This window comes from Euprymna scolopes, chromosome 20 (assembly GCF_053919585.1).
Source record: "Euprymna scolopes isolate OS-2025 chromosome 20, ASM5391958v1, whole genome shotgun sequence".
Taxonomy (NCBI): domain Eukaryota; kingdom Metazoa; phylum Mollusca; class Cephalopoda; order Sepiida; family Sepiolidae; genus Euprymna; species Euprymna scolopes.
This window is the reverse complement of record NC_136501.1, coordinates 17,273,525-17,297,313: the sequence shown is the minus strand read 5'-3', so window position 1 is coordinate 17,297,313 and position 23,789 is coordinate 17,273,525. Positions and strand designations below refer to the sequence as shown.

Here is a 23,789-nt window from a genome sequence, read left to right as displayed (position 1 = left end):
AAATGACTTTCTCGGTGAAGAAAGGTGTAAATGACTTTCTCGGTGAAGAAAGGTGTAAATAACTTTCTCGGTGAAGAAAGGTGTAAATAACTTTCTAGGTGAAGAAAGGTGTAAATGACTTTCTCGGTGAAGAAAGGTGTAAATGACTTTCTAGGTGAAGAAAGGTGTAAATGACTTTCTAGGTGAAGAAAGGTGTAAATGACTTTCTAGGTGAAGAAAGGTGTAAATGACTTTCTCGGTGAAGAAAGGTGTAAATGACTTTCTAGGTGAAGAAAGGTGTAAATGACTTTCTCGGTGAAGAAAGGTGTAAATGACTTTCTCGGTGAAGAAAGGTGTAAATAACTTTCTAGGTGAAGAAAGGTGTAAATGACTTTCTCGGTGAAGAAAGGTGTAAATGACTTTCTCGGTGAAGAAAGGTGTAAATGACTTTCTCGGTGAAGAAAGGTGTAAATGACTTTCTCGGTGAAGAAAGGTGTAAATGACTTTCTAGGTGAAGAAAGGTGTAAATGACTTTCTCGGTGAAGAAAGGTGTAAATGACTTTCTCGGTGAAGAAAGGTGTAAATGACTTTCTCGGTGAAGAAAGGTGTAAATGACTTTCTCGGTGAAGAAAGGTGTAAATGACTTTCTCGGTGAAGAAAGGTGTAAATGACTTTCTCGGTGAAGAAAGGTGTAAATAACTTTCTCGGTGAAGAAAGGCGTAAATGACTTTCTCGGTGAAGAAAGGCGTAAATGACTTTCTCGGTGAAGAAAGGTGTAAATAACTTTCTAGGTGAAGAAAGGTGTAAATGACTTTCTCGGTGAAGAAAGGTGTAAATGACTTTCTCGGTGAAGAAAGGTGTAAATAACTTTCTAGGTGAAGAAAGGTGTAAATGACTTTCTCGGTGAAGAAAGGTGTAAATGACTTTCTCGGTGAAGAAAGGTGTAAATAACTTTCTAGGTGAAGAAAGGTGTAAATGACTTTCTCGGTGAAGAAAGGTGTAAATGACTTTCTCGGTGAAGAAAGGTGTAAATGACTTTCTAGGTGAAGAAAGGTGTAAATGACTTTCTCGGTGAAGAAAGGTGTAAATGACTTTCTCGGTGAAGAAAGGTGTAAATGACTTTCTCGGTGAAGAAAGGTGTAAATGACTTTCTCGGTGAAGAAAGGTGTAAATGACTTTCTCGGTGAAGAAAGGCGTAAATGACTTTCTCGGTGAAGAAAGGCGTAAATGACTTTCTCGGTGAAGAAAGGCGTAAATGACTTTCTCGGTGAAGAAAGGCGTAAATGACTTTCTCGGTGAAGAAAGGTGTAAATGACTTTCTCGGTGAAGAAAGGTGTAAATGACTTTCTCGGTGAAGAAAGGTGTAAATGACTTTCTAGGTGAAGAAAGGTGTAAATGACTTTCTCGGTGAAGAAAGGTGTAAATGACTTTCTCGGTGAAGAAAGGTGTAAATGACTTTCTAGGTGAAGAAAGGTGTAAATGACTTTCTCGGTGAAGAAAGGTGTAAATAACTTTCTCGGTGAAGAAAGGCGTAAATGACTTTCTCGGTGAAGAAAGGTGTAAATGACTTTCTCGGTGAAGAAAGGTGTAAATGACTTTCTCGGTGAAGAAAGGTGTAAATGACTTTCTAGGTGAAGAAAGGTGTAAATAATTTCTCGGTGAAGAAAGGCGTAAATAACTTTCTAGGTGAAGAAAGGCGTAAATAACTTTCTAGGTGAAGAAAGTCGTAAATAAATTCTAGCTGAAGAAAGGCTTAAATAAATCATCTGCTGTAGATCTTGCAAAGTAGAAACCATCTTGCATGTCACTAAGAAGGTTGTTTCTGTTGAGGTGGTTGATTACTTCTTTATTTAATATGGATTCAAACAACTTACTCATGACACACAGGAGACTTATTGGTCTGTACTGAGAGGGAGATGACTTTTCACCTGAATTCTTAAATACAGGGCATACTGATGAGGTTTTCCAGGGTGTTGGAAAGCACTTCTCCTTAAGGTAACGCTTAAACAGTTTTGTAAGTATGGGGCCAAGTTCTGGTTGGAACTTTTTCTGTACTATAACTGGAATGCCGTCCAAATTGTTGAACTTTGACCCCTTAATAGCCAAATTTCTGTCCGAAAACCTATCATATCGATTTTCCCAAATCTCAGTACCCTGTATATCAAATTTCGAGTCTGTAGACTTAAAATTGACAGTTATTGCGTAGGGAAATGTACACACACAGATACAGATACACACACAGACACTTTCATTTTTATAGATATATAGATAGAAAACAACAGAAACTGAGATGGAAATTATTAAAGTTCATTTAAAAAAAAGAAACCAACATGAAACCGTGTACATTTATATCATGTCCAAAATTTGTAATAAATAATGTCTGGAAGTTTTATTGGATGTCCTGCTGGCTTGGAAGACTGGGAGCAAGCTCAAGGTATTTCTCGAATAATGGCGAGAGAGAAAGGTGCTCATAAAACCCAAGTCAATTCATCATAATTCTGGTGTGGCTGTTGAGGCAGCTCTTGTGGCGGGGCCTATCATTGCATTAGTCTCCACGGCGATTGGTTGGAACACAAATTTGTCGAAATGAACAAAGCTTCTTTTCTAGAACAGCCCTAGCACTCTTTCAATTTGGAGCTTAAAAACAACGAATTTATTTTTTTTTGAAGAAGATAACAGAAAATGAAATGAAAATCATTAAAGTTCATGTAAAAAAAGAAATCGAAACGAAACCGTGTTTATTTGCTGCCATCATGATGCTATTTTTCACTTTGAAATAATTTTGTGTTTTTTGAAAATTTGTTTTAAGCCAACTTTATAATTCAAATTAGAGTTGTTGCCATTTTCAACGCTAAGTTATTATGGAGAATGACAACAGCTTCCTCTTTTATTCCTTGCATTTCCTGGCGTGAAAGAATAATTATATTTGTTTCAATAAGTTTAATTAAATTTGTCATTTACTCATGAAATATCTTCATGTTCAACATTTGCGTGATAGCAGCAGCTTTTTTGCGTTAATGTTGAACCAAGTTTTTTTTTTTTTTTTTTTTTTTTGTACAAAAATAACGACGAGATGTTGCATCCCTCTGCCTGTTCTACAAATACTTTAATGGTGAATGCTCTGACGAACTGCAAACACTTGTACCTCCCCGACGTAACTACCCCCGACAAACCCGACAAGCTAGTAAGTCTCATCCCTTTACAGTAGAGATCCCTAGGTGCAAGAAAGCCTTTTACTCCAATAGTTTCTTCCCCAGAACTGCGGGTCTTTGGAACTCCCTTCCGGGATTCTGCTTTCCCAACTGCAATGATATGCAGAAGTTCAAGTGTAATGTTAACAAACATCTTTCTACTCTTCTCCCTTCATAATGACCCCGCTAATTAATTCCCTAATAGTAGCCCCCTGCTTCAAAGTGGCACTGTGCCTTGTTTGGGGTGAAAATTGAATTTAAAAAAAAAAAAAAAAAGTCATCTTTATGCTTCAAGTTTTTAACATCTTTAAATATGTGCTAGAAGACAAGATACGAACCTCGATAAAAGGCAGAAGAAACTAAAAGAAAGATCACGAGAAAGGATTCGAAAGATAGACAAAGAAATAGAAAGTGGAAGAGATTTTTTTTTCTTTTTGCAAAAATAAAGACAGAATATTCACATAATAAAACAAATAAAAAAAAATACTAGATGTTTTTTTTTTTTTGTAAAAATAGAAAGACAAAATATTCACAGAATAAAACAAATAAAAAATACTGGATGATTTTTTTGTAAAAATATAAAGACAGAATATTTACAAAATAAAACAAATAAAAAAATATTAGATTTTTTTTTTTTTTTTTTTTGTAAAAATAGAAAGATGGAATATTCACAGAATATAACAAATAAAAAATACTTGAAAGCTGCCTGGAATTGCCCGGTTGTAAGATATGATTAAATTTGATATTTTAATTCATGCAGATTTCATATTTATTATATTAGAGCCAATTTTCTATTGATTATTATATTGTACCCAATATATAGTAGTGCTCCGCTCCCCAACATGACCCAGTCATAAAATTTGCTTAAATATATTTTAATTCATGCAGATTTTGTATTTATTATTTTTATAGAGCCAATACTCCATCGATTATTATATTGTACCCAATATACAGCAGTGGTTTCAAAAGTTTTAACAAAATACGACTTTGGTATCATCAGCTAGAATCGAAACTAAAACATATAGGGTTCCACAATTAGTTGTTAAGTTTGAAAAGTTTGCTAGAAATTGCACCTTATTTTGTCCTTTTATTTGCACATTTCATGAGCGATGTTTCTGACAAAGTGGAAAGAATTGCTGTTTTCTGGTTTGGAATCTGACATTTATAATTAGGTACTTTTTGACCTTGGAGTTGTATTTTTCTTTTTAACTTTTTACATGAAGTGACTTCATGCCTTGCCTAGAGCAATTTCCATTAAAAAAAGAAAAGAAAAGTAACGACAACCACATTCCACAAAGTTCTTAAATTGAGACCTCTCCACCAATGAAATTTCTTACAAAACTTAGGAGAATTTAAATTGGAGGTTAAGCACAAAACTGATAAAATGAATACAGTTGTATGATGCTTTGAATGGATGTTATTCTACATCTGATAAATGTTGAGAGTTATTAAATGAGATACTTCCTCAGTTTATGATGGTTCAATTTCTTTGGTATGTTTCCTAATGTCGGTTTAATTGCGGATAATCAATATTTTATCTTTTCTTTTTTGTCTAATGATAATAAAATCTGCCTTCGTGATTTCATCATTTGTCATTTACTCATAATTAATGTAATATTTTCCCTTTTCGTGTCTGTTATATTTTGCTTTAGGAAAAACAAGATGGCCGCCGCTTTCACAACATCTGTGAAATCATTTTGCTATTTGCATCTTCTATTAAATGGACCATTATTGATGCCACTTTGTTAATGCTCGCGAATTTTGGCACTTTTCATGCTTTTTCTATTCTTTTCCTTGAGTTCTTTGTTTGAAGTAGATAACAAGAATATCTTTTCGAATCTTGTTTGGACATAAATCATCTTTCTAACAGGGTTTTTACACACTAGGGATAGCGCTGAAAAATCAGGGAATTTACTTTGTATTTTTATTTTTTGTGATGAAAAAAACAAAACAACCCCCCCCCCCAGGAAAAATGAGTTTAAACAAGTGAAGCATGCATGGTCCCCCGTGAGTGCACAGTGAACGAGGCATAAAAAATAAATGACTCGGTTCAGCATTTGTCCCCCCCCCCCCATTTAGCCCCCAAAAGTCCCCAGGAGACATCAAATCCTGGTGAAAATGAACAAACAGTGCAGTTTTAGGCCTTAACATATGTAAATTTGTGTTCTGCACCATGTAAAAAAAGAAATGACGAAGTCCATCATTTGCCGACCCCACCCCCATTTAGCTCCAAAAGTCCCCAAGGCCTTAACATATTTAAATTTGAGTTCAGCACCATGCAAAACTGCTAAATAGACATACACAGAAAATTTAGGACAAATATGGCAAAATAGTCCCAAAAATGGAGTGTTTTTATTAGCCCTAAAAAAGCCCCTGGGGCACACCCAAGAATTATCGCAAAGTATAGAAAAGCAAAATTATATAGAAATCAGTTAGTTTCTATTTTATTTTTTTTTACAAGGTGGTCACCACTTATCAAGGCCTGGAAGCCACTCAGGGATAAGGATTATTGTAAGTACAGTACGTTAGTGTGGATATTTAATAAAGTGTCTACTTAAGGGGGCGGTTCATCAGGAATTTGTTTACGTTGGACTTGAAGACATCAAAGTTGTAGTCATGAGGGAAGCAGGCAGACGGAACAGAGTTCCACAGGCGTGCAGTTCTAAGAAAGAAGCTTTGTTCATGGAATCTACATTTTGATTTAGGCATAGATAAAGAGTGGGGAAAGTTTTTGACAGTGGATTCAGCTAGACGGGTGTTTTTCGTAAAAGATTGGCGAGGGGGGGACCAGAGATTGGAGTTCAGACGAGCACCTGCCATGGAAATAGCGATAAAACAAAGACGAGCTCGCAGCATCTCTTCTGTGGGAGAGAGGTTGCAGGGAAGAGAAAAGGGAATCCCTCACTAAGCCACAAAGTCTATTTTGTACTCTGTCAAGGCAGGATAGGCTATTTTTAGCAGCTCCTGCCCAGATATGGCAGCAGTATTCCATCCTTGGACGTACTTGGCTTTTATATAGATAGAGAATTGCATCAGTAGTGAGATATCTTCTGGAGCGGTAGAAGGATCACACCATCTTTCCAGCGACCTTGGCAACAGACTTGATGTACGTGTTCCATTTCAGATCAGGAATAAAAGTCAAGCCCAGGAGCTTGTCAAAACATGGGGCTTCTCCTAGACGAGAGCCATCCATTTCAATTGATGCCAGATGGGGATCAGAGCGTTGATAATGTAAAGATAGGAGTTTGGTTTTGGATGCATTAAAGGTAACCAGCCACGTCTTCCCCCACTGAACCACTCGTTTGAGATCAGAGGAGAGAGAATCCGAGAGAGCTTTGTCATTTACAGCCTTTGATGTGTTGCCGTAGATGGTCGTGTCATCAGCATAGATGTCAACAAATGATTTAAGTATGTGTTTAGGGAGATCATTGATGTAAATCAGGAAGAGAGTTGGGCCCAGGATTGACCCTTGAGGGACTCCAGCATCAGAAAGTTTTATAAAAATCCAAAGCATCAATTTTTTTTTTAATAAACACAAAAGTGTCAATTTCAAAATTTCAACCATTTTAACCCGAAAGGCACTCCTAGAGTGGCAACCGAAGTTTTCCCGGAAAATCCGTCCTGTTACTTTTTTACTCATATCATGTTTAATGTTTGTGCAAAATCTCAAAAAATTCCAACGCGTACTTATTGAGAAAAGTGCGGACAGACGAACGGACAATAGTGAATTTACAGGTCCACCCTCCTTTTGTCTGGGGACCAAAAATTAAAAAAAAAATTTTGTATCATTTGGATTTTTTTGACTACTGCTCTCATGTTGAGTGTTTTTTCCATAATGTTTAATGTAATCCCTTATCTTCTTCTAGAATATATTTATCCAACTAAGGAATCTGTCTAACTCGGAAATCTTTATGGAATGGACCACATTTTTAGGTTGGTGTCTATACTAATAAAGGTGTGTGTGTGTGTGTGTGTGTGTGTGTGTGTGTGTGTGTGTGTGTGTGTGTGTGTGAAAATGAATGAATATATATTCAAATATATATTCATATAAAGTAATAAACTCTTGAAAAGTTATTTGGAATAATTAATCCAATCTATAAAAATTTAATAACCAATTATAAATATACTAGTCTTCCCGTTGGTTCTTAAAGGGTAAGATGCAAAACTGTTCAACATAAAAAATGATTTTGAGATTATATTGTCTTTTATTGTCTTGAGAAAACAATTTCTTTTAAGTGATGAATGAAAAAAACTAAAAAAACTCAGGAAGCCTCCAGAGCACTACTGCAAACACTAATTAAAATTAAGAAGGCCCTACTAAAAGTACTATTAAAGCCAAGTTTTTACCTCTCCCCCCCTCCTTAAAAAGAAAATAGTTTTTAAGTAAGGCCTGAAAAACATAAATCGTCAGAATCCATAGGGGCGCTACTAAAAGCAGTAAATATGGTTATAAATATGATTATTTGTTTTATTACTCATCGAACTACTGTTCTCATCTTGAGTGTGATTTTCACAACGTTTCGGTCGATATAATCTCCGACCTTCTTCTGGCGTATCTTGTTGAACCCGGGAATGTTTCTGTCGGACTCGGGAATTTGGACGGAATTTCGAGCGGAACTCTTTATTTACTTCGCGAGGATAGCATGCTCTTGTTCCATCAGTAATTCGCAAATGTATTTTTTGGTCGCCCACACCGAGGATTGAACCTTCTACCTTCAGGAGAATCACTTTTACAATTCATTTTTCCCAGTACTCTAACCATTGCACCACGGCTCCTTGTCCGCAACCTGGACATGAGTCAAACTTTTTAATATACATATACATACGCACATAAAGTTATAAACAGTACATAGGACCCAAGCAAAGCTGAGCTAAACTGCTAGTATATATATGGAGAAAGATAAATATTTAAATATTATCTACATACATATACGTTCCATTCTTCTGGAAAACATAGATGACGTCATGACCTGATTTAGTTTAAATAGTTGAAGAACTGACTAAATTTCATGTACGTTGTGTTAGCTCAGTTGGTTAGAGCGTTGGGTCATTATCTAAACGTTTTGAGTTTGAATCGTGGTGTGAGATGTCTTTTTTTTTGATTTTTTAAATTTAAATATTGAAGCCGGGTTATTTAAGCCATTTTTCACGTAACGTTCGTTTTTCTGTTTTTTTTTTACTTCGCTTATTCTTAGGTTTTTATTAACACCCCCACCCCCGACCGACCACACACACCCAAAAACACCCGGGTACCCACCGATTTTTGTTAAATTTTAATATCGAAACCGGCTTATTTAAGCCATTTTTCATGTGTTTTTGGTTTTTTTTTTAGTTTTAACGTTTGTTTTTCTGTTTTCTTTTTTGTTTTTTCGATTTTTACATTTAACATCGTTCGTTTGCCTTACGTTAGTTTTTTGTGTTTTTTTTTCTATGTTTTTATATACTGTCTGAATCATAATATATACGAGTTACAGAACAGAGGTCGCAGCTATCTTTAATTTGCTCAACTTTTACATGCTATTTTTGAGATTTTTTTCAATAGCCGCATCTTTGTTTCGCTTTTCAGTATAAAAAAGCAAACTGAATCCATATCAGCAGTTCCCCGGCACTCGTGGCAGGGACATCCAGAAAAGCAATAAAGTTTGATCAATACTCGGAAACCTCGCATATCAGACAATTGCTATTCATTGAGACATTCCCCTTTTTATAGGGAGCTGGTTTCCCCTTCCCCAACATCTTGGGAAAACAAACAGCCAAAGTTGGAAAGAAAACAAAAAAAAAAACAGTCTCGCAGCAGAAGTTGACTGCGGGATATGTTTGACTTCATAATCATTAAAATCGCACATTTAAGTTTAATTAAATCACATGTCTGTTACTCTGCCGTTGTGGGTGAGTGGGTTACATGTCAGGATTTTTTTCCATCTTCGCTTCAAGGTTCCAGGTTCGATCCTACCTACCTACCAACCAAAACTTTTTTTTTCTTTTACCACATGGGCGACGTCAGGCAGTTTTTTTTTTTTCGACTTTTTAAAGAAGTTTGACATCGTTTTTTTTTTGTTGTTGTGACCCCCCTCCCTCCAAACACCCGGGCAATGCCGGGCACCCAGGCTATTCTATAAATATAAAAGCAAAAATGTGTGTGTGTGTGTGTGTGTATGTATGTATGTTCGCTTTTTGTGTATGTCCGCAAAAGGCTTTTTTCGCCGGGCTTCTCGGTCGGCTCGCTCCTTCTTAAAACATTTTATATGCTGCCTAAATGATAATATCTACGAGTTACAAATGGGAGTCGCATGTGTATTTAATTTGCCCGACTTTCACGCGCTATTTTTTCCAAATTTTTAGATTGCTGCATGTATCTTTCACCTTTCAGTATAAAAAAGCAAAATTGGATTCGAATCGGCAGTTCCCTGTGGTCTCCGGAAAGCGATGTAAACGTTTGGTCAATGTCGGCTTTTCACTGTCATATCAAACAACTGCTTTCATCTGGACACTCCCCTAATAAACGGGGGAGCTGGTTTTCCCCAAAGTTGAGTAAAAACAAACAAACCGGATTTTGAACTCATTAAAAATTGTCTCACTGAAAATATTAACTGCGACCTCATTATTTGACCTCATTAAGTGCGGGCACCTGTCAATTCTCTTCCTACTTAAATAGATTCAAACGTCTTTCAGTAACTCTTTCTTGCTGGCTGAGCGGTTAACATGTCATATTTTTTCACATTTTATTTTCCAACTTCACCTCAGTGCTCCGGGTTCGATCCTATCTACCTACCAAAACTTTTTTTTTTACCCCCCCCCCCCCCGTGTTTCTGTTTGATTTAAGAGCACACACACCTCGAAACACCTGGACAACGCCGGGTACCCCCGCTAGTATATATATAAAAGGTAAAACGGGCACGCAAGTTTTTGTATGTCGAACAAAGGCTTTTTTCTCTGGGGGATTACTATTGCTTAGAACTGCTTATAATGTTATAATGATATCTAGGATTTGCAAATGCACGTCATGTCTAGATTTATTTACATCGACTTTTACACAATTCTTGCTATTTCGGCCCCTCTCGTATTGATTCGGCTTTTTCGTATATAAAAGCGAAACTGATGTGGAACTCAGAAACAGTTCTCGGCCTATGGGCCATGAGCATCCTGAAAACAATGGACATTTGGTCAATCTCGATGAAAACCATCATATCAGACAATTGCTTTCATTTGGACACTCCCCTAATAAAGGGGAGCTGGTTTTCCCCAATACGTTGGGAAAACAAAACCAGACAAAGTTGGGTAAAAAAACAAACCCAAAAGAACTATCCCGCAGTTAAAATTAAGTGCGGAATTTAATTCACCATGCACCTGCCATTTACTAACGTTAAATTGAAATTGCTTTCACGTTTGCTGTTTTTTTTTTTTTTTTTATTGTTTTACAAATTGTTTAAAAGAAGTTTAACATAGCATTTGGATCTACTCCCCGCCCCCAACGCACACACTTAAAAAAAAATTTTTTTTGCTGTTTTTTTTGTTTTTGTTTGTTTTTTTAATATTTGTTTTTGAGCTTACCTTCCTACTAAAACTTTTTTCTTTTTTGATCTACCCCCCTCCCCCAACAAACACACCTACAAACACCCGGGCAACGCCGGGTACCCCCACTAGTATGTATATATATATATATATATATATATATAAGTGAAATAGTTATTAGGGAATTGTTATAAGTTATGCTGGCAACACTTAAAATGTTTGTTAATGAATTGATATTTTAATTGAAATAGTATGTACATATTCTTGGATAAAAATAGAAAATCCAGAATAACCGTGTGTGAATGTAGGTACTATTTAATTTTATTCTTGGGATTTATAAGATTGCAAAAACCATCCTTGTGGGTGGAATTTTAATGTTCACATGTGTTTGACACATGGAATCACAACGGATCGCAAAATTGATGAAATTTATCTGAAAAGAACTCTAACCCTGAATCCACTAAAAATATGTGGAATGTCTAACGACTGCCAAATATTTATTGTATCAAACAAGGACTTGTGGCGCAATGGATAAAAGTGCCAAGTGATAATCAGTTCCGTTGAATTATGAGTTCAACATAACGATTCTTGACAAGACGTATTTATTCGTATTATTTGGATTCTTTGAACTACTGTTCTCGTCTTGCATGTCATTTTCACAACGTTTCGGTTAATGTAACCTCTGACCTTCTTCTGTTGTCGAATTCGAGAATCTTTCTGTCAAACTCTGGAGTCGGCATGGAATTTCGAATGGAACCCTTTTTTTAATCCATGGGGGTAGCATGCTCTGATTCCTTCAGTCATGATTGGGTTAAAGATCTAAGTAATTTGTAATTGTACTTTTGAGTGTCATTCATGTAGTGGATAAAGTACTTAAAAAATTTCACTTTTTGAAGTTACTATCTTCTGGAGGTTGAAGGTTCAATCCACAGTGTAGACAACACTCAGATATAATTGTGAATTACTAAAGACTTCTAAACAGTCATGGCTGACGGAATAAGAACATGCTACCACTGTAGATTAAATAAAAGGTTCCATTCAAAATTCTGTGCCGATTCTCGAGTTTGACAGAAAGGTTTATTAATTTGATACGATATACCAGAGGTTACATCAACTAAAACATTGTAAAATATGAGAATAGTAGTCTAAAAAAATACAAATTATCAATCCATATCTCAAAAATACCGAAACTTAAGACACATTTTTAAAAGCAGGAGAGAAGAGGTAACCATACACAGTTGATGATGTCACTAAAGGATGACCCTATCGATCAACTGAGAGGCAGGGAAAGGAAAGCTCCTTATGATGTTTTATCTAGGTCAGGGATCATTTATTAGGTGAATGGTTTAGATCCCTGGGGTGGAGGGTCTAGTATAATACTAAAATCCTGAGATTGTGGTTGATTGTCTGTATATGAATGTTTTGTATTGCTCAAGAAATGGCAGATGACGTAAAGGACAAAAGCTAATAAAAATGGAATGATATAAATAATTAAAAGAGAAACAAACAAAGGGAAGAAGACCGATAGTGGGGCAGATTATCTCAATATTCCATAAGAATCTTTCACTTAGTGATACAAGCACCAAAATTGGCACAAATGACGTTCAGAACATACATTTTAAGAAAAAAACGTTAGCCATCAGAAAATTCAAGATGGCTGCCAGTTTTCAAGATGGCTGCAGAAGCCACTGACAAATTTCAATTTTTTAAGAGGAACTCCGATTAACACAATTTCTTTATGGTCCAAAAATAAAATGAATGTATTCTCATATAATTAAGTCAATTATGCCTTGAAAATTTCAATATGGCCATCATTTTTCAAAATGGCAGCTCATAGATTACAGTATGTAGTGACGTTTTTAACTATAATCTTGCCTGTTTCTATGCTCTGTGCCGAGTCTGTAGTGAAAAAGTTCACTGCCAATTGTTACACTAATGTAGTTTAATAGTAAAGCGTTGGCTTATGATATCTTAAGAGTGATGTCAAAGCACAACCGGGACACACTGGTGACATCACTGCTGTGAAACTCAGCATGAGGTTCAGCATCAGCTTGTAGTGTACTAACTGTAGTTTTAGTTACTAACTGTTGTGGTGGTAAACTAACTTTAGACAGTAGTATCTATTAATGTCCGAAATGCTATCTAATTAGCCCCTTATGCATCTCAACTAGAATTGTAGTTAGTTGTAAGATAGCCACGCCTGAATTGACAGGGTGTGCCACCGCGGGAGAGCCGAGCCAAGGATAACAGGGCTTTAGTTACCGAGAAGGTGTACAGATCACCCGTGATCTAAATGGCGTTGGATGAACAATCGGATTAGGTGTAGGGCAACAGATGCCTGAGCCTAGTTGTATCCCATACTTCAGTAAAAGGATAGCCCCTCGTGTTGCATACTGGGTGTTATTTTAGAAGGGATGGCGTATGTATTTGTTGTTCGTGTTAGAGTGTTCATGTTATGAGATAGAGACAGGTCTTATATATAAAGATACAGGGTACAAGTTAATACAGGAGCGCCTACGGCATGTAATACACAATGAGAGGATATTTATGATATATAGATAGATAGATAGACCGATAGTTAGAGGAGATTGACATTTATACTGCTGACAGTTCTGTGAATGGGAGTGTTTCTATAACATTGACACATATATTTATACTGCTGACAGTTCTGTGAATGGGAGTGTTTCTATAACATTGACACATATATTTCTTTACCTATTTTTGAGATGAAGATTTCAGTCTTTTATCATAATGAAGGAACATTCATTATTTATAATAGCTGAGGGGGAGACGCATTCTTAAGATGATAGAAACATATTCTTAGATTAGTTTATACACAAAGTTCTTATAATACAAATGAGTGGAACACAAGTCTTATAATTCAAATTCACAATACATTTGTTGTTGAATAACATAACACGAAGACGACAGTTACAAAAATATGGTGATGTTCGTTTATTCCATTCGACCGGTCAATGGCTTTTCATCAAAGAATTCAAGTCTTTACATGACTCTTTCTTCTGCCTTTCGCTTCCAAGGTTCCATGTCAGCTCTGTCTCTGACTCCCCTCTTCTCCCCTAACTAACTGACCCACTGACTTACCCTTTGTCAAGCTCCAACTATATTGAAAACTCATGACGTCATTGCATGACCAACACGTGCATATCAGACACGTGGCCTGACATGCCTCTGTCCGTGTTTAAGCATGCATTGTTGCTCACGTTTCAACCTGATTTCTCTAACCTAATTTTTGATTAACCCACTCTACAAACATTTTCCATTGTCCATTTTTAAATTCCTTATTTTAATTTCATTTCTTTAACAGAAACAAAATTACATCATTACATACCTTTTTGAATAAACAGATATCTAACTATTTTATGTGAACTTAACAATGGTAATTCTACATTCCATTTTCAATAACATTTTGTATTATTTATTTTAACTTATGATCGGAATTCTCAATTCCAATCCTAGCTTCGCAGGTTTGAATCCTCGGCTATCCTATCTCATATTTACTCACTTACAAGAACAGGCGGATGTTCTTTAACACTCGACCTTCAACTGTATATGCAAAATATCTGTGAACAACCCATTGAGTAGCGGAGCGAAAGCTGATTGGGAGAAGTGTTGTCTCTGTCAGGCACACGAGAGAGGAGTTGAAGTCTCCTCCTACATGATATGAGTGTAGTTCTGATGGCTATTTTATGCTAGCCACAAATATACCACAATTTCAGGCAGTCAACCTGCTACCAATAAAAGTAGACCCATCTTGACTAGATGATGGAGCAGGCATTGAGGACACATTGAGACGAAATAGTGCAAAGTACCATCAAGCATGTCATCTAATGTTCAACAACAGCAAGCTTGAATATGCAGGTAAAAGAGTAGCTGAAATTCAGAACAGTCCTGATGAAACTTTCACAAAAATGCAAAGAACTAATATGGAGATGGAACAGTGTTTCCTTTGTGAAAAGAAGGAACCGACATCACAGCTGCAGCAAGTCTTGACCATGCAACTGAATGAGAGGCTCAACAAATGTGCCTGTAACCTCAATGATGGTAGACTACTGGCTCTGTTGAGTGGTGGCCCTAGAACTGAAATACCATTGCTCTTGCTTGACTGCTCTGCATAACAGAGAGCGAGCACACATTGCCCAAAAGAACAAAGAAACGCTCGAGTCATCTCAAGAAAAGGGTTTTATTCCTTTGGTATTCTCGGAACTCCTGACCAATGTCATTGAGAAAAGATACAGCACTGATGAGCCAGCAACATTCCAACTTGCTGAACTGGATAGTCTATACAAGGAACAACTTGAGCAGTTTAGGACAGACATATCTGATGTGAACTCAACCAGGCTGAAAAAAAGGCTGCTGTCAGAGATACCTGGACTTGTAGCCTACAAGAAAGGTCAAGATGTACTCCTAGCATTTGACAAAGACATTGGCCCAATATTGTCAGAAGCATCTTCCTATACTGATGCAATCATGCTTGCCAAAGCTGATAAGATACTGCATAGGCACATGGTGGAACACAAGGGTAAGTTTGAAGGCTGTCTGTTTGGAGCAACTACAACCCTAAAAAAATAGAACGAAAAACATAAAAATGTGTTTGGTGCTTATGTTTTTGCAAACCGCTCTTGAAAACTTTATTTTTTGATCAATTAAAAAAAGCATTAAAAACTACATAAGACAAAAAAATGAACCATATTTAAAAAATTTTTTTAACTTTCTTATTAGAAAGATTCCTACGCAATGTGATAAGACACTTCATTACGCCCGTTCGCACACAAATGTATCATGTAAGAAAAACACTACCGAAGATGGTGAAATGGTACAAAATAGCCCCACGGTCTAGGAGTTCATACCATGCAAACAGTAAATTTGCGGCAGGTTTGATTATCAGATTCATTCTCAGCGATCTTGAATACCCCTAAAAAACAAAAAATTAGAGTGATCAGTGTTCTGTTGTAGCGTAAGGTAACATTTACTAATTTAGATTTAAAAAATTATTGTTAAAAATATTTTTGAAAAGTCAAATAAATAAATAGGAATAATTTGAGACGATTGAATATAAAAGGCTAAAAATTTAATCAAAGATTTAGTTATTTTTAAATTTCATTTAGAAATAAGAATATTCTAGAAAGTGGAATAAAAATCAGTTAGCGATTGAAGCTGCAAAAAAAAAAAAATCTTAAATTTTAAAGAGTTACCGAAGATAAAGAGAAAATAAAACAAAAAATGAATATCAAAAGATAAAAAAACTTGAAATTTGATGTTATTGTATTTTTGTTGAATTAATCATGACTTTTTCTTTATATTTTTTTAATATATAAAATAACTCCTGAAATTGATTATTAATTTCATGGTGCATGTTTAATTCATGGTTAAAATATTTGTTTTGACTTTTATCTTCAATGAAAGAAATTTTACGAAAAAAATCAAATTGTTTTCGAAATTCCCTTAATTGTATTTCCGCTATTTTGTTGTACCAAATTTTTTCACTACACAAAAACTTTTGATTATATAATGGTGTATTTCAAAACAACAATTCCACAGGAATCGGAATTGGAATCGTTAATCAACATTTTCCTGGAATTGGAATAAATTTAGGAATCGTGTTATGTAATGGATGGCTGGGACCATCCGATACATAACTGTGAAAAAAAAAGCTTCTTTAAAAAAAATAATAAAAGATTTGAAAGGTGGACATCGAATATCGATTGTCCACCAGTTGAAGCGGCAAAAATAATTACGTCGTAAACAGAGAAATCGGACGACGATGTTTTTGTTTACAAAAGTGAAGGTTGTGGGGAGACGCATTTTTGGCTGAAACGTGACATACCTTGCACTGCAATGGAAGATCGGAATGTCATGAAAAGCTAGCACGAGGTTGGCGACGCACGTGTATAAACAAATTCAGTAGTCGGTCAGCTGAAGAGAAATGGGTTATCGAGTCTCTGGGTCAGATGCAGCAATGCATTTGTCAACGAAAACTGAAAACGTGACCGGGAAATGCGTGATCCATTATCGATAACAGAGTTGATCGACCAGTGGCATGGAAAATTACTGAGCAAAAACTCATGCCAATATAAGGGGGTGATTTTTGGAGTCCAGAAGAGAGAAAAAGGAGAGAAGAAGGAGAAAGAAAGGAGCGGAGACGTGCGTTGTCGAGAGCATAATGTCTTTCCCCCTTCTCTCTCCATCACTGAATGATAGAGAAGTAAGCCGCACCATTAAATTGTGAACTGTTAAAAATCTTTATGTACAGAACGAGAAAAATATTTCTAAAACAAAATATATTTTTATACAAAAAGCCAGCATGTCTTACGTTTTAATTGGAGTGCTGAGTTACGGCTGATTTTTGTGTGCATGTTAATTTTCTTTCAGCCGGCAACGTTGTTATGACAAGCGGTTGACAGCTGACGGCAAGTAAGAGAAAAAATGCACGGTCAAGGGGGAAATAACTCTGCTGTCTTGGCCGTTACCATGACAACCAAAGTCCTAAACAAACTAGACGATCAATAAAAGTCAGCTGCTAGATTTTGTTGCAGCGGGGAACTTACTAACTACGACTGTTCCCAATCTGGGGTCCTTGCGCAACGTAACAATCGTCCCAACACTAATTCAAATTTACACTTTAGTTTGAAATGTCTTTTAATATCAGGTTCAGTGCTGGATGCAGGAGTACAGTTCATCTTTCATTCTCATCATAACTTCTTTCTTCTACCAACCCTATTTCCCATCCCTCTCAACTATTCAAGCCCTCTATAAACTGTCCTTTGCATTACACAAAACTACATCCGGTAGTGAGACCTCAATATGGTAACCTTAAGAAGTGTGGAATCACCATTTAGTTGCAATTATTCTTGGGTCTATTCTGACCTGTAGTGAGATTACCAGTCATAGGTTCCCTTTATGAGTTAAATAGAAATATATTTATTTGCAAAATATACGCCTAAAAAAAAGAGTCATTAATCTATAAATCCTTCATATACACAACAACATAATTTATGGTATGAATAAAAACGTTTCTAAAGTATACCCCCACTCTTTTGTGTGTTTGTATCTAATGAATGATTTGATCTGAAATACAGTATGGTTACACTTTATTTCTAGATTATTCAAGTTCATGGATGTATTTTGGTTAATTTGAAAAGTCCGTGGATGCATTTTGATTACTTTGAAAATTCTGTGGATGTATTTTGGTTGGTTTAAAAAAATCTGTGGATGTAATTTTGTTGGCTTGAAAAATTTGCAGTGCATTTTGGTTAATTTGAAAAATTTGTGGATGGATTTTGGTTGGTTTAAGAATTCTGTTGATGCATTTAGTTGCTTTGAAAAAATTGTGGATGTATTTTTGATTAGTTTGAGAATTTTGTGGATATATTTTGGTTGCTTTGAAAATTCTGTGGATGCATTTTAGTTGCTTTGAAAATACTGTGGATATATTTTGGTTGGTTTTAAAATCCTATGGATGTATTTTGGTAGGTTTTAAAATTCTGTTGATGTATTTTGGTTGCTTTGAGAATACTGTGGATGTATTTTGGTTGCTTTGAAAATTCTGTTCATGCATTTTAGTTGCTTGGAAAAATATGTGGATGTATTTTAGTTTGTTTGAAAATTCTGTGGGTGTGTTTTGGTTGCTTTGATGCTAATTTCATAGTTATTGTTTTAATAAAAAAATTTTTTTCATATATATTTTTCAGATTTGGCTTTTGATTAGGATTGCCTAACAAATGGGAAGTGGTATTTTGGATATTACAGTTCATTTGGATTAACACATTTGAAGAGATCTTTTACCAGTAATATTCTACAAATTTTTACCAAAATGGAAGCAAGTACTTCCTCTAGTGCGAGTGTCGAAGAACCACTCTCATTACATGATGGACAGGAATTAGACGAGTTTGGTCAAAAGATAAGAGTAAGAGCTGGTAAGTAGTATGATCTAAAAGAACACTTTATATGCATATTTCAAAAGTTTGATCGCAAAACGTGCTAAATGCCATTGTCAAATTTTTTTTTAGTTAACACTACCATACTGTTTGCATTTCAACACTTTACCACATATCATAATCATTTTTTAAATTTTTTTATAGATTTTTGTATTTTTCCTATTTTCATTTTGAGAATCAGTTTTATTGCAAAACACAATAAGTGCCATATTGGATATTTTGCAAAACCCGATATATCCACAAAGTTGCCACGTAATATCAAGTTTTACCTTCCTATATTTTATATAAAAAAATAAACGTTTAAAAACGTTTCAATAAACAAACAATTTATTTACAATAAAATATTTGGTGAAAAGCAGATTTGATTGTTTGATTGATTAAATTTTGTTTAAAAAGAATTAGTTCAAGTTGATTTATAATATTGTGCTGGGATTTTGAAAGCATATATGGTACACAAATATGATGATGATGTAAATGAAATTAATTTGCCAATTGAAAAAGTCCCACTTATTTTTTTTTTAATTTTCTAATCAACAATTTAGCTTCACGCACATGAAGAAAATAGAAATATAGATTTAAATATTCTGTTAACTGTTTAAAAATGATGGTTGATTTTAGAAAAATAATCTAATAAGATTTGCATTTTCTATAATTGGCACGGTTTCAAAATGTGAAATTTACACCATATTAGACTCTGTTAAAAAAAAACAAATATATTGCTAGGTTAAGAAGAAATCATGTAAAAAAAGAAAATATAAAAATAAAATACAATATTATTTTTACTGCTAAATAAAATGTAAATACATGTGTGGTAGTGGTGGTGGTAGTGGTTGATAATAATATTTTGTTTAAAAATTTTTTTTTTATTCTCACTAGTTTGCACACAGGCCATCATCAGTGGTCACTCACTGATGATACAGTTTCCCTGGAGTCTGGGTGACAACAAGTCTCCCCAGATTTCACATTTTGTCTACCTCTTCTGATAATTTTTGGAGATAGATTTGCAATAATTGCTTACCATTAATTTCTTACTGGTCTTTCTTATTATTTGTACTCACTAGGAGTTTTGACACAAGTCGTCATCCGAGATCACTCACTGATAATAACGGTAATGTTCACTTACCTTTGATTTATCATTAGCAATGATAATTGGTCTTTATTATTATTATTTGTATTAGTTGTATTATTTAATATAAAATCTCACATATCAATAGCATCAATATTAATATTGATTAAGAAAATATTAATAATTTAAAACGATACAGAAATTTTGAATTTAAACCATTTTGTTTGCTATTATTAATTTTTTTTTTAAAATTCTCAAGATAGGTGTATTTAATATATAAAAAGAGATTAAAATAACATTGGTAACATATATATATTAGTGATATGATGATTCCAATACAATTACTGATTCCATACTAAATTTCAGATTTCAATACAATTTCCGATTCCAATTCTTTAAATTATAAATCTCTAAATATTTAATTATAAAGTCATTATGTTTTCCAATTACTGTAAAACAAACATGATAAATGTGCATATATTTTCTCAAACATAAAACCACACTTGTGGAGGGGGATGATGATTTATAGATATTAGCTTCACTGGTAGTTTAAAATCAATAAATATTTATTATTTTATTATTACTACCTGCAGTGGAAGATTTTGTTTTAACCAAAATCAAATAAAAAAGATAATTAAAGGAATCGTTTTTGGAATATGCACAAATTTCGATATTCCAAAAAGTTCCAATTTTTCAGATTCCGATTTACTGTTCCAACACTATATATATATATATATTGACGTGCGAAAAATGAAGCTTAAATAGTTATTTGCAAACAATCTTGTATGATTTGTGAGCATTAAAATAATGCATAAATTTCCAAAAAAGGAAGAAAAGATACAATGAAGCAATGGATTGATTAATTTCTTCATTTTTTTTATGATGATTGGCCTTAGGAGACAAAGAGATAAGACTCATGAATCTGGCGTCTGGTAGTTCTTTGTTAATTATCTAATATATTATCAAATACTAGCGTTGGGGGGGGGGGCTTAGCCCAGTCATAAAATACGTTTAAATATGATATTTTAATTTTCCCAAATTTCATTTATATTATTATAGTCGTGATTTCTAAAGTAAAAAAAAAAAGTATTTGGGTGCCATCAGCTAGAATTGAAACCGGTTTCGATTGAAGCTGATGGCGCCCAAATACTTTTTCTTTTTACTTTTGAAATCACGACTCTATAAATTATTAAAATTTTCCAAAAATGGTGCAACAATGAAGTCATAAGCCATCGCTGAAATTGGATTCGAGTTCATATGTGAAAGCTATTTATTTTTTGGTGTGTTTCTTTCATTAAAGTGTGTGTGTGTGTGTGTGTGTGTGTGTGTGTGTGCGTGTGTGTGTGTGTGTGTGTGTGTGTGTGTGTGTGTGTGTGTACAATTAAAATAATTTTAAAATTGTTTTAATCTTTTTAATTGAAAAACAAAATTAAGCTTAGCTGTGATTTAAATTTTTTTCAATGGAAAGTAAGCATTTAAATCTATTTGTAACAAGTTATAACTTTCTGAATACACGAGATCAAAATTCATCTTTTTAAGAGTATGACAATTGGTATATTTTAATCAATAAACCTTCTGTTTCTTTTTTTTTATTTTGCAATTCAACAGATTATAGTGTATATTATTGAAAAAAATAATTATTTATTTTTAGAAAACATATTGAATTTATTATCATTTTTTAAAAGTATGACAATTGGTATATTTTAATCAAATAAGTCTTCTGTGCTTCTTTTTTTCTTTTCAATTAAGCAGATTATAGTGTATATTAATGAGAAAAAAAGTTATTTTTTTACAAAACATATTGAATTTATTATCATTTTTTTAATTTAAATAAATACGAATATTCACGAATAATATCACGAATATTCACGGTAAATGACAAAAGAATCGATTTATTAAACATAAAAAAAATTATTTATGTTCTTTTGTAAACACTTACGCTTTATAAAATATTAAAATTTTGATCAATTATAATATATTTTGTTCAAATTCCGTAAAATGAAATATGGATAGAGGAATCACATACAAAAAAAAAATATCCCTCTTCATATATTTTATGAACACAGCATTCTAAATATAAATTAATCCCAAATGGAATAAGTATTGAAAATTTCGAAAATCTGATTATTAGTTTTTTTGCTAGACTTATTAAACACAAGTATATTTTCACCTTTAAAATGGCAACTGTATAAGAACATTGTTTTAAGGCGTTGATAATGTAAACACTATTTTAATCTTACATTTTCATTATTTTCATATGCTGAAAAACTTTTTACAAAACTATTACCAGTTTATTTCCAGATTCATTGTGTTACATATGATTATCTGGGGTACTTTGGAGGTACCTACTAAATATACAAAATGAAAATTCATCTGCCTAAGCCTATGACAAATCTCTGAAAGATTAGGCATATTCTAATCAGTAAATCTTCTGTTGGTTGGGTTTTTACAACATATCACCCATTATTTTGTTATTTTATACTGAAGCCGTTCATTTGTTGCTTCGTATGTTTTGGTATGTATATATTTTGTAAACAGTAGTTTCCATGGAAATCATAGATTAAATCCTCACAAGTACTACAGAGTAGTCCTGAGAGCAGTGATAAATAAAGGTTACTCCCCACTTCGCAAAGCTCCCAAGTTAGGGCTTCATAACTGAATATAGTTTTTGTCATACCAAGCTATCAGGGGTATTTTTTTTATTTTTTTTATTTAATTCAATTTTCACAGTGCCACTCTGGAGTAGGAGGCTTGAATTGCAGGAATATTATGAAGGGAGATGAGCAGCAAGATGTCTGTTCACATTACACTTGAACTTTTGCATGCAAGTACAGTTAGGAAAGCAGAATCCCGGAAGGGAGTTCCAAAGTCTAGCAGTTCTGGGGAAGAAACTATTGGAGTAGAAGACTTTCTTACGCCTGTCCAGGAGTGAGAGACTAGTAGTGATGCACCAGCTTAAATGTGACAACAGTACTTGATACATTTTTTTTTTTTTTTTTTTACACAGTGATCACCACTTATCAAGGCCCGGAAGCCACTCAGGGATAAGGGTTATTGCAAGTACATTACGTTAGTGTGGAGATTTGATGAAGTATTTACTTAAGGGGGCGGTTCATTAGGAATTTGTTGATGTTGGACTTGAAGACATCCAAGTTGTAGTCCGGTGGGAAGCAGGCAGACGGAACAGAGTTCCACAGGCGTGCAGTTCTAAGAAAGAAGCTTTGTTCATGGAATCCGTGTTTTGATTTAGGCACAGATAGAGTGGGGGAAATTTTTCACCGTGGATTCAGCTAGACGGGTGTTTTTCGTGAAAGATTGGCGAGGGGGGACCAGAGATTGTAGTTCAGACGAGCACCTGCCATGGAAATAACGATAAAACAAGTGCGAATGGTGGCCTTGTAGAGGTACAGGATACTTTCAGGCATAAGTAGATTTCTAGCACAGTGGGAATAGTTGATAGAATTGGGAAATGAGGTAGAGAAAAAAAAAATAGTAGAAAGGCTAAGAAAGATAGATTCCTGGGTGGTGTAGAGGTGAACATCTTATCCAAAGGTGTCCAAATTTAGAGTTTTTCATATCTGTGATCCATGTGTTTCTTTAAGAATATTTAAAATCTCTTAGCATGATATACTTGCCAAACCCTTCATGTTTTCTGAACCAAAACATAAAATGCGATAAGTTTTACACAAGACAACACATTTAATAATAGCAACAGTTGAGGGCTCTTAAAGTGGACTTATTATCGCGATTTACTGTTGTGTTCTAAATACTTGTCCATGGTCCACGTCAGTATGTTAGTTATTTTTATATTTTAAACAGAGCGGGGGAAATTAATTCTCAGAGCAGATCAATTTTGCACCACTTTTATGAAGATTAAAATAAGGATATAATTCTACTGAACTTTATGCTAGAATCCTTATTTCAATTTTAATCAAAATTCATTATTTGATTTTGATTATAGAAAATGCCTAAAATTTAAGGCTCAAGCTTAAGAAGTCTTAAGAAAAAACTGAAATTCAGTAAATCTTGCTTATTCTATTGACTATGGATCAAATTCAGTGCAGATCTGAAATGTTTGAATTTTTA

The 23,789-nt window shown here is 34.3% G+C and overlaps 1 protein-coding gene across 4 annotated transcripts in view; it reads left to right on the top strand.

Annotated features, from left to right (window-relative positions):
• Positions 1-23,789, top strand: part of LOC145241334 (dystrophin-like) — a 1,936,823-nt gene that overhangs the window by 50,701 nt on the left and 1,862,333 nt on the right. For all 4 annotated transcript variants that reach the window (XM_080104172.1, XM_080104173.1, XM_080104174.1 and 1 more), the window contains exon 2: positions 18,392-18,616. In XM_080104172.1, coding sequence (XP_079960298.1) covers positions 18,514-18,616 — 103 coding nt within the window. In that variant the 5' untranslated portion in view covers positions 18,392-18,513. The remainder of the gene's footprint in view (positions 1-18,391; positions 18,617-23,789) is intronic.